We start from the raw sequence: 15334 nt of genomic DNA, 5'->3' as shown, positions 1-15334 counted from the left end.
TGACTTCGACTTCTGACAGTAGGACCAACAATGCTCCAAAGATTTCTGTTACTATACAGTTGTTTGCAAAATTTTAGGCACACATGCTTGTATGATTCAATAAATGCCTAAGTGAGCAGAAGCTGACACAACTTCTACAAGGTATAAAGCTAAACACAACATCTTCTGCTGATTGCTGGCTGTCAGCAGTTCGAGTCTCACCGGCTCAAGGTTGATTCAGCCTTCCATCTTTCTGAGGTCGGTAATATGAGAACCCAGATTGTTGGGGGGGGCAATATGCTGACTTTGTAAACTGCTTAGAGAGGGCTGTAAAGCACTGCAAAGAGGTGTATATCGCTAAGTGCTATCTTTCTGCAAATCTGAATGCATACTATTTACATAAAATTCTTTATAAGTTGAAAGTAATAAAACAATGAATATAGCAAATGCAGAAGTTTGGACACCTTTCCAGTGAGTAAAGAAAGTAAAGTTGGAAAGAGGATGGATATCTCAACAGGACAATAACTGAAAACACAATCAACCAAATCAACTCTGAAGGTATTCGAGGAGGTTAGCATGCAAGAAGACTTAAGAATACCTCTGAGGTCAAAGGGTGAGAAACAGTTTCAGAAGCAAGAATAAACTTAACTGGCTACTGGAAACGTTTGGAAGCTGTTATTTCTGCCAAAATAGGTGTTACGAATTACTGACTGGAACAATGCCCAACTTCTGCACTTAACCAAATTCATTGCTTTCCTATTTCTTACAATCAGGAATGCCTACACTTTTTCATGAAATATAATACTGAACAATCCAATAATTTTAAATAATACTCAACATTACCACAATGTGTTTAGCAGCTCAGTCACCATGGCTGGTAGGAAAAATCATCTTCAACAACAAAGAGTCATTAGACAATTAGCCCCCCAAAAGCAACATTATTGATTTCCTTAAAATGGTATCCATAATTTATTTGCAATACCTTTGTAAGGATTGTTTTGCCATAGTTCTTTGTGCTGGTTAAGCCACTGTTAAGATAAACAGCTTTTCCTGGTACCGAATTAGAATAAGCTAGGAAAGAGAAGATAAAAATATCAAGTTAAGAGTCATTCGATACTGCTGGCTACATGCAGAAGGATTCACAATCTTAGGAACATATTTTGACAATTCTTTTTCACTGGTGCTTCTCTCAATTATGCTATCTCACTAGGGAAGGGAACAAAGAGTACAAACAGGCCACTCTTTGTTGGCTGTGTTTTAGGAGTTAATGCTTAATATAAATTTAAATCTAAAGAAACTAGACTTGTGGGAAAGTTCAGGTTTTTCTTCAGCTTTGAGACTTTTACAGGAAGTCTTTGACACCTACCATGTTTCTGTCCTGCCTGAACTTGCACTAAGTTATTTCTACAAAATAAATTACTAGCTTTTTCAGTAAATGCCTATCGGCCCATAAGCCTCAAAAATGAAAATGTAATCTACTGCATGTTTGGACATGTGCATATCTTCCCGGAAAAAATTAAGCAGGGACAATAAGAAACTGAGGTAGCAGTACCATTCTAATAAAAGCAATGCTTCGAGATGAGTTCATGTTTCCCAGGACAGCCACTCTGTAAACAAGAAAGCCCACCTCCAAGCAGGCCTTTTGTGCCAGTGCCAGAACACAGCCTCAACATTTCAAATGTTCCTCCTGGTCAAAAAGGATCGGAGACCTCTGCTGTAAGTCACTAGCTCATCTTAACTGCCTACAGTAGATCCTTTTTTTCTTCTTCTGACATTTAAATTCATTTCCTAGAAGAAAAACCAAATTCAAAGTAGAAAGAGATTTACCTTTTGGACATATGCCACCATGGCTGTTTGGTTTTTGAGATGCCACATAAGCTAGTCCGAGAGTACCCATATCAAAATCTTGGTATGTAAACAGATGAGCAAGGCACACTGTAGCTGCCTTTTCAGCTATGTCATAACTGAATTGCTTTAGGAGACAAATAAAGCAAACACTTTGTAGTTTAGAGATGCTTAGTCAATAAATTAGGAAAGAAGATCAATAAATAAGAGATTCCACTTCTAGCATCATCAAATAGCACTTCACTTTTCCATTTTCCTTGCCCAAGAAAATATTTTGCCCGAGATTGTTTTTCTGTCATAAATTACTCAGGACTGCATAGTGAAGCATTCCAGAAAGTAACTAAACACCCTATAATAGCATTTCTGCATAATGACGATTGAAAAATAGTTATGATATACTTGATAAAGCATGCTGCATCAACATGCTATGATTGGCGCGACGAGCCATGCGGCCTCCTGCTGTAAGTGGCAGCAATGGTGTGATGTACCATGTGGGGTGCGGCCGCAAGCCGCAGAAGAACTCAAGGCAACAATGTGACAGGTGTCGGGGCGAGGGGAGACTGACTGCAGTGGTCCTAAGGTAAGCAGGTACAGGGTGTGTGGGATAGCTCCACCTCCCCCCCCACCCCTAGCTTGATTTTATTTTATTTATTTTTATTTAATTAGTTGTATATACCGCCCTATTCCCGAAGGACTCGGGGCGGTTTACAGGGCAAAGTTAAAAAACAATATAAGTTAAAATAGTTAAAATAAAATTAAATAACAATTAACAGCCCAAAAAGTTAAAAAAATTAAAATTTAAAACCTCTCAGTTCAGGCCAGATAAATCAAATAACCAGGTTTTTAGGTCCCGGCAAAACGAACGAAGGTCGGGGCAGTCCGGAGATCCACAGGCAGATCATTCCATAGGGCAGGCGCACCCACAGAAAACGCCCTTCCCCTGGGGATCACCTGCCGGCACTCACTGACCAGCGGCACCCTAAGGAGGCCCTCCCTATGGGAGCGCACAGGAGGATGGGAAATTGATGCTGGCAGCAGGTGCTCCCTAAGATAATCCGGACCCATTTTACGTGTGTACCTCACCCCAAAACTAGGGCATATTTTGGGGATAGGCTTATATTAGGTCTATGCGTAAAAAAATCAAGCTAGGGATTATTTTCAGGACAGGTTTTCTTTTTGGGGAAACATGGTATGTTGTAATTTGGAGATCACCTGAAACTTAAGTGACTCAATAATTTGGAGATCACCTGAAACTTAAGTGACTCAATAATTTGGAGATCACCTGAAACTTAAGTGACTCAATAATTTGGAGATCACCTGAAACTTAAGTGAGTCAAGAAAAAAAATATTTATACCTAATTTTATTATTTAAAATGCATGTGCACGCGCGCGCGCACACACACACACACACCTACCTACCTCTAGCAGCTGCTTGACTTCCCAGGCATCTTTCTCTTCATCAGGCTGACTTTTTGCCATATTGTAGTGTTTTTGTTTAGGAGGTAAATTTTCTGGCTCACTATGAACAATAATCTTTATTAAACAGAAAGAAAATATTTAGAAATTTTGCAAAACCAGAAAAAGGGCTCAAAATAATGCTTCAGTTTTTTTTAATGAAGAGAAAATAACATTACTCATTAGCAAAGGCTCATAGCCATTCATATACTTAGAATTGTTACACAATTTCCCCCCCCCCCCGCCCAAGCAAACTATCACTCAAACAGAAACTTTCTAAAGTGATTTATCTGGTGAAAGAAAACATATTTTTATTTCTTGAGTGAAATAATCAGATCCAAACAAATCCTTCAGCACAGCAAGCGCATTATCAAGCTTTTAAATTTCAATAGCTTAACCTAAATCTCTAGAATTTGGTAAATAAATACTTTTTGAACAAAAGTTGCAACTATATATCCAATAAGACTGATTTTAAAGAGAAAACATTATTGGACCAACAGTGGTAAGAAAATAATCAGGCATAGGCTACTTTTATTATCTCATATGGGAAACAATTGTTTTTACATATCAAATATTGAACACCTTGTCAGGACTTCTCTTGGCAATGAAAAAAATGGATCAGTAACACAGCTGTTTGCTCTTTACTATCTTTACTGACAAAAAATAAATATATTTAATGCAGATGTTTATTATGAAACAGCATAATTTACTGAGGCATATTCATTCTTTACTTCACACAAAGATAGTCAGCGCCATCAACAAAAAGAGAGTTCCAAATTGAAGGACACTTTTTTCTGGTTAAGAGTTTCTTAATTTAAGCAAGATTTGCTGCTGGGAGAGGGATGGGTTAGCATGCAAGACAACTCCAATGAGTTTTCCCTTCGTGGCTACTGCTGTAATCAATTTTTTTTTCTGACTGAAATACTCCCAAACTCACCAGATCTGTTGTAATATCCTCTCATGGGGCTTTGTCTCTACTAAATATGAAGATTCGAAAAAATATGATAGAACAAAAATTGGCGAATTTGGGGGAGATATTACAGCAGAGGCAGAATGCTCTCTTCACAGGAAAAGCTCTAATTTTAATTTTTCTAATTTATTGTAGAATAGTAAGTGATGCTGCAATGGGACTTATATAAATTCATTTAATCATAGTCTCTTATTGTTTATGCTGTATTGTTTTTAATAACGAATGCTTTTCTTTAATAATTTAACATGTAAATTTCAAGTTAAGGAAAGTTTTCTGAATATGTTTTTAAAGTAAGCAGAAGCACCAATGGTTTTTAAAAAGTATAAACCAAGAAAGATTTTTCTCACTAACAATGCCTGTTGCTGCCTCTCTTCTTCTTGAGTTATGTTACTACCTGGCTACTTCCTCTATCTGCATTTCTATTAGAAAGAAAAAGGGGAAGGAGAACAAAAAAGAACTATAACCTTCAGGATCATCATAATTCATCACATGTTTTGCACGTATCACAATTTACAATTAAATTAATTCAATAAAATACTGAATTGAATACACTCTGGTATACAGCAAGTGTTCACATCCCTCCCAGGAGGTATTTTAATACCTGCTCTATCTGTACGCCATAGCCATTGAAGTGGGCGTTGTCCCACGAGGTATTGCGATAGATATCGTCCACTCTGTCTATTAACTCAATCTAAATACAGAAAGGAAAACAAGGGATTCCAGTCAACCCATGTCATTAGAACCAGCATTGTGGGCTATTTATAAATACATGCATGTTCTGTGCATGAGAAAAGAATAGTAGCATTCTACTTATTTAAGTCATTGTATTTGTTAACATTTGTGTTACGCTAATCAAGCAGGAGTTCAAGGGACCGTTTGTAAACCCAGTTTGGTGTAACGGTGAAGGTGCTGGCCCAAAACCAAGAGACTATGAATCCTAGGCCTCCCTTATGCATAAGAATTGCTGGGTGACTATGGGACAAACTGCTGTTGTTGGGGGGGAAAAGGAGGCAGGAGTATTAGTATGTTTGCTGCCTTGAGTTGTATATAAAAACTGTGAAATAAAATAATAATACTGTGTCTTTCACATCATTTTTCTCCATAAAAATGGAGGCAAGTTGAACTAAAGACTGTAATTGGCACAAGCTCACAAGCAGGTGAGTTTATGCCATTTACAAGAAACATACAGGTAGTCATCGGCCTACGACCACAATTGAGAGCAAAATTTAGATTGCTAAGTGAGGCAGTTGTCAAGTAAATTGTGCCCCATTTTACGATCTTTCTTGTCACCATTGTTAAGTGAATCACTGTACTTGTTAAGTTAGTAACACGGTTATTGAGTGAATCTGGCTTCTCCACTCACTTTGCTTGTCAGAAGGTCACAAAAGGGGATCACATGGCCCCAGGATACTGAAACCATCATAAATATGAGTCAGTTGCCAAGTATCTAAATTTTGATCATGTGACCATGGGGATGCTGAAATGGCTGCGTGAAAAATGATCACTTTTTTTGTGCCACTGCAACTTCAAACGATCACTAAACAAACTGTTGTAAGTTAATATTGTCTATCCCAAGCATTTTTCATATGTACATCCTTAATCGTATCTGCTGAGTACTACTTAAATATTTAGTTATACCCTCTCATTCAAATCTGCCAGACCTTAAATGTAGCAAAATAATTGGGCATACTTTATCAGCCAATTGACAGCAGGTAATTACACTTACTAAGTAGTTAATGGTAGTGCTTTCTTCCCCACGGCCCATATTCTTAAAGAAACGATGATCTGCCACCACTAACATCTTGCAAGTATTTTTCAAGGGGTCTGGAGTAGCTCTTCTTCTCCGAGGAATATTTTCTATCATGATAATTGGAACATTACCAGATAACTTATTTATAGCTATTATATCAAGAATTTCTGTAACATATGAATATGTTCATCACAAAATGGTATGTTCAGTGCAAATGCTATGGATAGAACAGAAAACCTTGGGGAGTTCCAGAAATTGCTTATGGGTATTTATTCATCCCATGTTTTAAAGGTCAAGAAAACCTTTCTCAATTTTATCTCCACAATCATAACCATGTGACATAGGCAGAGACAGTGACAGAGTGAAAAGAGCAACTATTTTTAAAGTGCTTTTCTTCTCTCCCCACCCCCATACAATAAAAAAGCAGAAGCAGCATGCTCATTTACAGAAATCTTTTGCTTAAATCTTTCTTACATCATTTCTTTATGCCAGAGAGATAGTGTTAGGAAAAAAAATGCTAAGCCAGTTTTTAAAATAATGGACTATTACCAATGGTATGCAGAAGCCAGGCTAGAATGTGCCTTCTTCCAATAAAGTGAGAACAAGACAAGTATTCAAGGCAGATAGTATACAATGTTCTACCTATACATTTATGAAATGTGATATAAATGGATTCTGACACTATGGATGAGTTGCTGTATGCTAATATCCTGATCTTTATAGTAAAGTAAATTCCCTATAAGCTTCCGGTGTGAAGGAGACAACTTTCTGTTGCATATAAACGTCACAATGTTAAACAGAAAGTACAGGTAATTCTCAACTTACTACCCCAATTGAGAACAGAATTTTTGTCATAAGTTGATGTGGTTGTAAAGAGAGATGTCATGTAACCACACCAATGGCGGCTATCCCAGCATTCCCTGTTGCAGTTGTTAACCAAGAACTGCAAGTCATTGATCAAGTATCTACACAAAACAAAGCCATCCCGGACTTGGACCCTCCAGCTCCGATTTCCCCCCACCTCCAGGAAGATAATGGACTGCCTCCAACTCACCCCACCCACCTACTTTGTGGGATGGCAAGCAGCCTCAGAACCACGAAGCTTACTCAGCTTGCCTTCTCTCCAGTTCCCCGCGCTAGCCTTTCACCTTTTGTGCCCAGCCACTGTGGCTGAAGAAGCACCTCACTGCCTTTGCTGCCTGCTTTGTGGACCCTTTTCACTTCCTTTGCCGTCTCCTTTTTGGATCCAGCTTCTCCAGTGATCATTTTCTACACACACTAAATCTTCATAAATCTCTTCAGCGCAACTTTAGCCTTGGGTAAGAAACAATGGCCCCTGAGGCTGTAAGGGCAAGGAGGTTGCCAAGCGCCCAAATTTTGATCATATGAAAACCGGGAGGCTGCAATAGCCATAATTTGGGCATGGGTTATTAGTCCATTTTTTTAAGCACCGTTGTAATTTTGAATGGTCACTGAACAAATGGTTGTTGAGGATTATGTAGTACCTTATGCTGTTACGGAAGAATCTTATGCTGTTACGGAAGAATCTTATACAATTCTATAAAAATATTGCAAGTAGTTAAGACACTTACCTTTATTTACATCATTATCCTTGTGCCCTCCTCCCCAAAGCCCCTTTTCTTCTGGTTTGACATAACCACATACTTTTGGGGATTCTAATCGTGAGATATCCTTGATATCTTCAGATCTATACACCAAAAGCCTTTCATCTTTTGTGTTGTTGAGAAACCTCCATAAGGGCTAGAATAGAAAAAAAATAATTGATTTTGTTTTCACGTCTGTTCAAAAATAAGCTACCCTACGTTCAACAGAATGTCTTTTAAGTAAATGCACCTTAAGTGGAGTAACTTATCAAAAGCTGTCAGTTCAGAACTCAATATGCTAAAGACTAGTATTCTTTAAAACAATTATTTATGTTTGTAAATATATCTAATTCTGTCCTAAACCACCTTGCGGGGCTTTGTAAGTATGCAATAGATTTGGGGTTTTTTTGTTTTTTTTTTTCATTAGGTAAAATTATCTTCATTTCTAGTCAATATAGCTAAACAGCTCCCCTATCCATTCTCTTTAAAATAGCTTGCGAAAATCATGAATTTGAATAATAATGCTACATTTTAAAATAAATAACTTCATTCAGGTCTGAACCTTGGTTAGTTTCAAATTAATGTCATTACATTTATCAGACTCGCTATTGATACTGAGCCAGGATTTAGGTTTGTATATTATTCCCACTCATACCAAAATCCACTGCAGTATAATGAGACATTCATAAGTGGCTCATTTTGCTCCTTACTGTTTTGTAAAATATTCAAAAAACACTGACCATTACAATGAGAGGAAGTTATTTCATGGAAATACTAGGCATTAATAAAACGACTGGATCTTAAATACAGAAGATGCCCAAAAGGTTAATTGGAAAACAGGTAGTGCTATAGTTATGACCACAACAGAGCCTGCCCATTATGTCAGTCATAAAACCATTTTATGATCATGGTGGCACAGTGGTTAGAATGCAAAATATTGCAGGCCAACTCTGCCCACAGCCAGGAGTTCGATCCTGACTAGCTCATGATTGACTCAGCCTTCCATCCTTCTAGTGTCAGTAAAATGAGGACCCAGATTGTTGGATGCAATATGCTGAGTTTTTTAAACTGCTCAGAGTGTGCTGTAAAGCACTATGGAGTGGTATATAAGTCTAAGGGCTATTCCTATTGTTATTTTACAGTTTATGCAGTGGTCACTAAGCCGAACTCTGCAGTCATTAAATGAAGTATCTGCTGGTTTTCAGCAAAGCTGGCTTAAAATGTAGTCACATGACCATAGGATGCTGCAAACAACCATAAATGCAATCATGTTGCAAAGAACCTGAAGTTTGGTCACGTGACCACAGGCAGCAGGGACATATCTGATAGTCAGAACTTTGGGTTTGGATTGTAAGTTGCCTTTTTCAGGTAGTTTTTAGGCTAAAACAATTTATGGCAATTTTTAAAGAAACACTTTCTAAGCAGATGATTACTTACAGCAAGGGAGAAAATTAATATGGTGTAATATGATTTTCCTAGATTTTGCAAAAGCATCATATTCCATAAGTCAGGAAGATAATCTTCCATTCAGGCTCCTTTTTGATATGATTATTTATATCACATTTTAAGAATGTTAAACTATTTTTTCTTTTTACGACCCTGTAATCCCTTGCTTTGGGATAGAGTAGGGGTGATTGAATGGAGCCTTTGCTAGCCAGATGCCCTTCCTGATGCCTAGGTGGAGTTTGCAGCAGATATTTTCTCTTTGCACCCTGACACGAGAAACTCAACCTTCCAAGTAGGAGGCAAGTGTCTTCATCTCTGGGCCGCCATGCCACTCAAAGTATGTTAAAAGAATGTTAAAATATTACAATCTATTAAAAAAATTTAAGCAATCATTTGGCTACATGTAGATTTATGTAATGGGATATACCTCAACATTATATTCTTCTGCATCTGTATTGATCCTCACTGTGAAGTCACTTTCACCTATGTGAGCTATAACTTTGGAATTACTCTGACCTGGATATGGGGGGAAAAAGAAAAAAAATGGATCTATTAATGGCAGCAAATAGTATAATTTCCTTTAGTCAGCAACTACTGTATAGTGAAAAATACACAACAGGTCCTACTTGAGTTAAGCCAAACATGCTAGATTGTAACAGGTCAGTTCCCATTTGCAAAGAAATTACATATTATGAATTTGAGGTTATTTCATGAGATTCAAGGAAAATCTTTGGGTATATTCACTGACTATATCAAAAGACATGTTCCAGGGCCTGGAGCTTGGGAAGCAAAATGAACCACTAAGAGGTCTTTTGTCAAAATGTTTTTTTGCTTGAGTTTATCCCTGGTGACCGTTTTATTATTTTTTATCCTTTGCTAATATTAATTTTTAATTTTTAGCATTTGTTAACTGGGGAGTGACATTTGTGAGATGGGAAGCCATCTGAATCAATATAATATCAATATTACTTATTTCCAATGATTTTATTATTGTAAACAATATGAATCACTTCTTTTAAATTTATATTACCTTCCAACATTTTTTAATCACTTTGCTTTAGTATTTTGTACTATGGGTCCATTAACGCTCTTGCTGTCATATAGGTAGTCCTTGGGTTACAATGGCAATTGGGACTGGGAATTCTCTTGCTAAGTAACAAGGTTCTTAAGTGTAACATCATGTGACTGCATCATTTAACAATGGCATCTCCGCAGTCTCAATTGCCATTGTTAAAGGAGGATTTCACATCATCATGACTTCTGATTTCCTGAGAGCTTCTTCAATTGACTTTGCTTCTGGGAAGGTAGCAGGAAATATTGGAAGCTGTGAACACCTGATCATGGCTTGCTGCAATGTCATAATTGCGAGCCAGGCACCCAGATCACAATCTGGCTAGCACTCTGAGGACCCATCGTTAAGTCCCCATTGTATAGTGCCACTGTCATAACCCAAGGACTACCTGTATCAGACCAAGTGCGCTAACTGGACCCAAAGATTATAACCATCCTGTCTCATTTTTATATGATATTCATGGTCGCCCGGTCTATTTGTGGACCAAAATCAAGCTCTATCAGTCTAAATTAGCCTATAAAACTCGCCATGGCTGGGGATTATACTATCCGTACTACCTACCCATTTGTTCCCGTTTGTTGGCGGAGCTTCTGCTCCAATTACTTTCCCAAATTCAGATGCTGCAAGTAGCAACGCAATAAGGCATGCTTATAATTTTGCCTTTGAGGCACCGGTCAAACATATTCATTCTCTCCAGTCCTTTCATTACCTTAATGTTTAAAAGGTAAATGCTGAAATCAAAAGTTGTAATGAGTTTGCTTAGGTTTCTACTGTTTATGAATTGTAGTCTTAATCATTTTAGCTTCTAAGAATTATGTCATTTTTGAATATAATTAATAAATATTAGCACTCAGAATGCCAATAGACTCTAGTAACAGATCTATTATGCATTCCATTTACACAAATACCTAGTAGCTATCTGCAAAATCCGTAGTATGGTTTGGCTGCTCCAATAGCTGTTCCTTGTCTTCTGAGATTAATTTTTCCAGAACAGAAAGTTGTTTGTGGTATTCCAGATCATGGCAGTTTATACATTTTTTTTAATCCAATTTGACTTTTCGTATGCTAGTAATCCTAAAGGAAATCAACCCTGTTTCTTTGGAAGGATAGATACTGAAGCTGAAGCTCAAAATACTTTGGCCACCTAATGAGAAAAGAGGACTCATTGGGAAAGACCCTGATGCTGGGAAAGATTGAAGATTGAAGGCAAAGACAGAAGGAGAAGGCAGAGGATGAGATGGTTAGATAGTGTCATCAACAACAAACATGAATCTGGGCAAACTCTGGGAGACAGGAGAGGACAGGAGAGCTTGAACTGCTATGGTCCATGGGATCATGAAGAGTCGGACATGATTTAGCAACTGAACAACAATGCTAGCAAGCAATGCTTACTTGTATACACTTACCAACAATATGACCTGTGAAAAATTCTTGCCATTGTACAGGATACTCTCTTTCATTGCCTTGGCCATCAAGAATAAGTGCTTGAAAGTTTTTTGAAAAATGGTCTGCTGTTGATCTTAAATATAATTGAAAATGCCTGTAAAAAAAATTTCAGATGTATCTAAAATACTTGATTTCTTTATGCACAATATATTAGCAACTGTTGCATATGGCTCTCTATGGAGTTGATGACAAATAGCTTCAAGAATGTTTACTAGCGGCTTTAGCACAAATTGTTTTTTTAATTTTCAAACCTGAGATAAATGTTTAAGAAAATACATCAATACATTATTAAGAGAGATTCAAAGGCTCTGCATACGTATTTGAGCTTTAGATACTGAACTACCATGCTTGCCAATACATTTGCCTGGTGGGTGAAAGCCAATGATATATTATCTTACATTATAAAGGCCCTAAAATAATTTCCTTTTCATTCCTAATAGACATAATGTTCCTACTACTCAGATAATACGTGATTGCAGCGATACATAAACAAGACTGATTCTGCATTTAACTAGAAAAAAAAAATCATACCTATGCAATGCTGAAAAACTAATAAGCTTCTCTATGTGGGATTCAGGTTGGAGATCTCTTCGTCTGACTGAATGTTGTTGGATGTTGGACACAGAAAGAATATCATAGTCTGAAAGGACAGACTCCAATCTCTCTGAGGAATAAAGAAAGTGAAGGCTTAAACACAACAAATATAAAGTGAAGTATTGGTCTGTAACTAAATGGAACAAGATGCAATGTTAAAAAGAGGCATCCAAGCATATCTCCCACTGAAGCTGCACTATGTAAGTCAGTGACTCAGTCCCACTAATTTGACGTTTGTGATTTAGTAAACTGGATTGTGTTCGTCACTCACGCCCCTGAAAATATTAAGTTTTTGTTATATGGAATATTGTTCTCTTTTAATGTCTCATTTCATTTACAAGAAAGTGCCAAAATGAAATGTATATACCAGTAATTATATTCTTTCAAGAACTCTATGGAAATGACATGAAGCATGAATAAATGGCTATATTAGAAAACTGTAACAGAATCAGGAACTGAAACTCAAAACTCCACACCCCATTCCAGAGATATTTCTTAAGAATTACAACTACTTGTTTCCTGCGCCAGAAAAAAATAGTACACATTCAAATCTTTAAAAATATCTTCTATGAGCATCTGCAGCTATTTTATGCCTATCCACACAGTACAGTACTGTTCAATAATACAACCTCAGCTGAAAACTTTTCTTAATTTATATGGGTGACTCTTACACTGCAAAGGGAGGCCTAAGCTCCCTATAATAAAGATGTATCTCACCTGCCATAAGGATAGTTTTAGCATCATGTCAATGTTTAACTGTGCATGAAATCACCTATGGCTGTGTTTACAGTCCTGATCTCAGTACTGGAACAGTATAAATAGTCCTCGACTTACAACATTTGTTTAGCAACTGTTCAAATTTACAACGGCACTGAAAAAAATGACTTATGACCATTTTTTACAATTATGACCATCAGAGCATCTCCATGATCATGACATCAAATTTTGGGCTCAATTGTGCTCGTAAATCGAGGACTACCTGTGCAAAAAATACGAATGACCATCCCAGCTCTATCTAAGAGTAATTAGAATTTTTTGGTAGGCTGCTCTTGTTTTTGACACTGTTTCCTAGAAAACCTCACTGCCTCCAATAAACCACCAAAAGATGGGCTTGACTTAACTCTTGTACTATTTTTTAATCTCCAATTTGCCTCCCACCCCCGTGAATTTTTTTAAACAATTGACATTCCACTATTTTATAACATTTAATGATAGTGGAACCTAAGATGGTAATGCCCATCTTCACTTCCCCAAGCTCTTTGTAAGGGCCTCCCCCTCCTTTCTTCAGACCATTTGCTTCCTACCAGCACAGGGGTAGGAACGTCTCTACAGGTAGTCTTCAACTTACAACAGTTCATTTAGTGGCTGTTCAAAGTTACGACGACACTGAATAAATTGACTTATGAGCATTTTTCATACTTACCTTTCCAGCATCCCCATGATCATGTGATCAAAATTCAGATGCTTGTCAACTGGTTCATATTTAGGAACCAGTTGCAGTGTCCCTGGGTCATGTGAACATCTTTTGCGACTTTCTGACAAGCACAGTCAATGGGGAAGCCAGATTCACTTAACAACCACATTACTAACTTATCAACTGCAGTGATTCACTCAACACCCGTGGCAAGGAAAGTCACAAATGGGGCAAATACTCACTTAACACACGTCTCACTTAACAACATTCATTGTGGGCTCAATTGCGGTTGTAAACCGAGGACTACCTGTATGGGCTATTTTGTAGGCAGAGCTCTTCAAGCACTCAAAATCCTCCCCAAAGGAGAAGAGGACTTCTTTCTTTTTTTTCTTACACACCCCGTTCAACCGGTTTACAACTATTGAGCAGCCCCCCCTGCCTGGGCATGGAGTTTTTCCCGCGACCCCCCCCGTCAAATGTTCCCAAAGAAGCGTCTCTTCCCAGGCAACCTCCGGCAAATCCCGCAGTCCCGCTAAATGGCGCAAAGCGTTCGCGCTGGCAGGCGTTGCCCGGCCTTTCCCGGATGGAGAAACAGTTCAGCTCCTCAACAGGCTCACATTCCAGCGACTCTCCGCGACGGCCAACGCTTTGCACCGCCACCCCGCCACTTGCCACCCTGCACGGCAGCTTCAAGCGGGGAGGAAGCCTCTCGGAGAGCCCGCTCGGCTCCAGCCAGGGATTCGTCCCGGTTTGAGCCACCCCGACGGGAGGAAACAGCCCACCAGTTGGCAAAGCGGGAGGAGGACCGCTCGGCTTCTCGGGTTTCTGTCGCGGGGGGGGGGGGTGGTGGTGGCAGCGAAACGAGCTCTCCCGCCTCCCCGCCTTTTTTCCCCAAGCACTCACCGAATCGCGACTCCCGATGGCCGCCTCGGGGTCGCAGGGCGGAAACCCCTTGCGCTAGCAGCAGCAGCAGCGAGAACAAAGCGGGAAGCAGCCGCCGACCGGAGCGACGGGACGGAGGCTGCATGGTCCCCGGGCGGCGGCAGAACTCCTTCTCCTTCCTTCTTCGCGCTCACATCGGCCGACGTCCAACCTTCCTCCTCCGGCCCCAGGGAGGCTCTCTCTCTCCCACATACACTTACACACACGGAAGATGAGAGCCGGCCTCCCGCGGAGCATGACGGGCCGGCAGAGCGGCCGCCATCTTGTTCCGCTCGGGAAGGGGAGGAGCGTTTCCCAGCGACGTTGGGGAGAAAAAAAATAAAAAAATAAAAAAAAGCGGCGGCTTTTTGGTTTCGCTCTTTCTTGCTGTGGCGAGAAATAGCGCTGGTATCCTGGGAATGAAGAATAAATGCATTTTTGTTTTGTTTGTTTTTTTCTGCTGGGGCTCCTGTGCCGCTTGGCAGGCGGAGGTTTCCTAAATGTTATGTGAGCTCGGTGGCAGCAGCCGGCCCAGCTTGACTGAGGTGGGCAGTTAAATCGGCCGTCACGGAGTAGTACAGGCTACTCCTCGACCTACGACCACAGTTCAGCCCAAAATTAAGTGAGGCATTTGTTAAGTGAGTTTGTCGCCATTTTACGACCTTTCTTGCCACAATTGTCAAGTGAATCATTGCAGTTGATAAGTTAACCATCTGGCTGTTAAGCGAATCTGGCTTCCCCCCCCCCCCCCCCGTTGACTTTGCTTGTCGCAAAAGGGGTTCACAGTGACCTTGGGTCACAGCAATGGTCATAAACACGAACCAGTTGCCAAGCATCT

The 15334-nt window shown here is 39.3% G+C and overlaps 1 protein-coding gene across 4 annotated transcripts in view; it reads right to left on the bottom strand.

The window, feature by feature from the left end:
- The window catches only part of ADAM17 (ADAM metallopeptidase domain 17), a 42364-nt gene extending 27663 nt beyond the window's left edge, over window positions 1-14701 (bottom strand). For 2 of the 4 annotated variants that reach the window (XM_083367892.1, XM_083367893.1), the window contains exons 1-10: window positions 14479-14701; window positions 12099-12231; window positions 11528-11661; window positions 9477-9565; window positions 7592-7760; window positions 5976-6106; window positions 4851-4940; window positions 3244-3357; window positions 1807-1951; window positions 962-1050 (exon numbers count right to left, since the gene is read on the bottom strand). In XM_083367892.1, coding sequence (XP_083224018.1) covers window positions 962-1050; window positions 1807-1951; window positions 3244-3357; window positions 4851-4940; window positions 5976-6106; window positions 7592-7760; window positions 9477-9565; window positions 11528-11661; window positions 12099-12231; window positions 14479-14602 — 1218 coding nt within the window. In that variant the 5' untranslated portion in view covers window positions 14603-14701. Of the gene's footprint in view, window positions 1-961; window positions 1051-1806; window positions 1952-3243; window positions 3358-4596; window positions 4671-4850; window positions 4941-5975; window positions 6107-7591; window positions 7761-9476; window positions 9566-11527; window positions 11662-12098; window positions 12232-14478 lie in introns of those variants that run through there. The other 2 variants (XM_083367894.1, XM_083367895.1) reach the window with 2 other exon arrangements.
- Window positions 14702-15334: the final 633 nt, after the last annotated feature.

Source organism: Vipera ursinii (genome assembly GCF_947247035.1).
Source record: "Vipera ursinii genome assembly, chromosome: 1".
Classification (NCBI taxonomy): domain Eukaryota; kingdom Metazoa; phylum Chordata; class Lepidosauria; order Squamata; family Viperidae; genus Vipera; species Vipera ursinii.
This window is presented reverse-complemented; position numbering and strand designations above follow the sequence as displayed.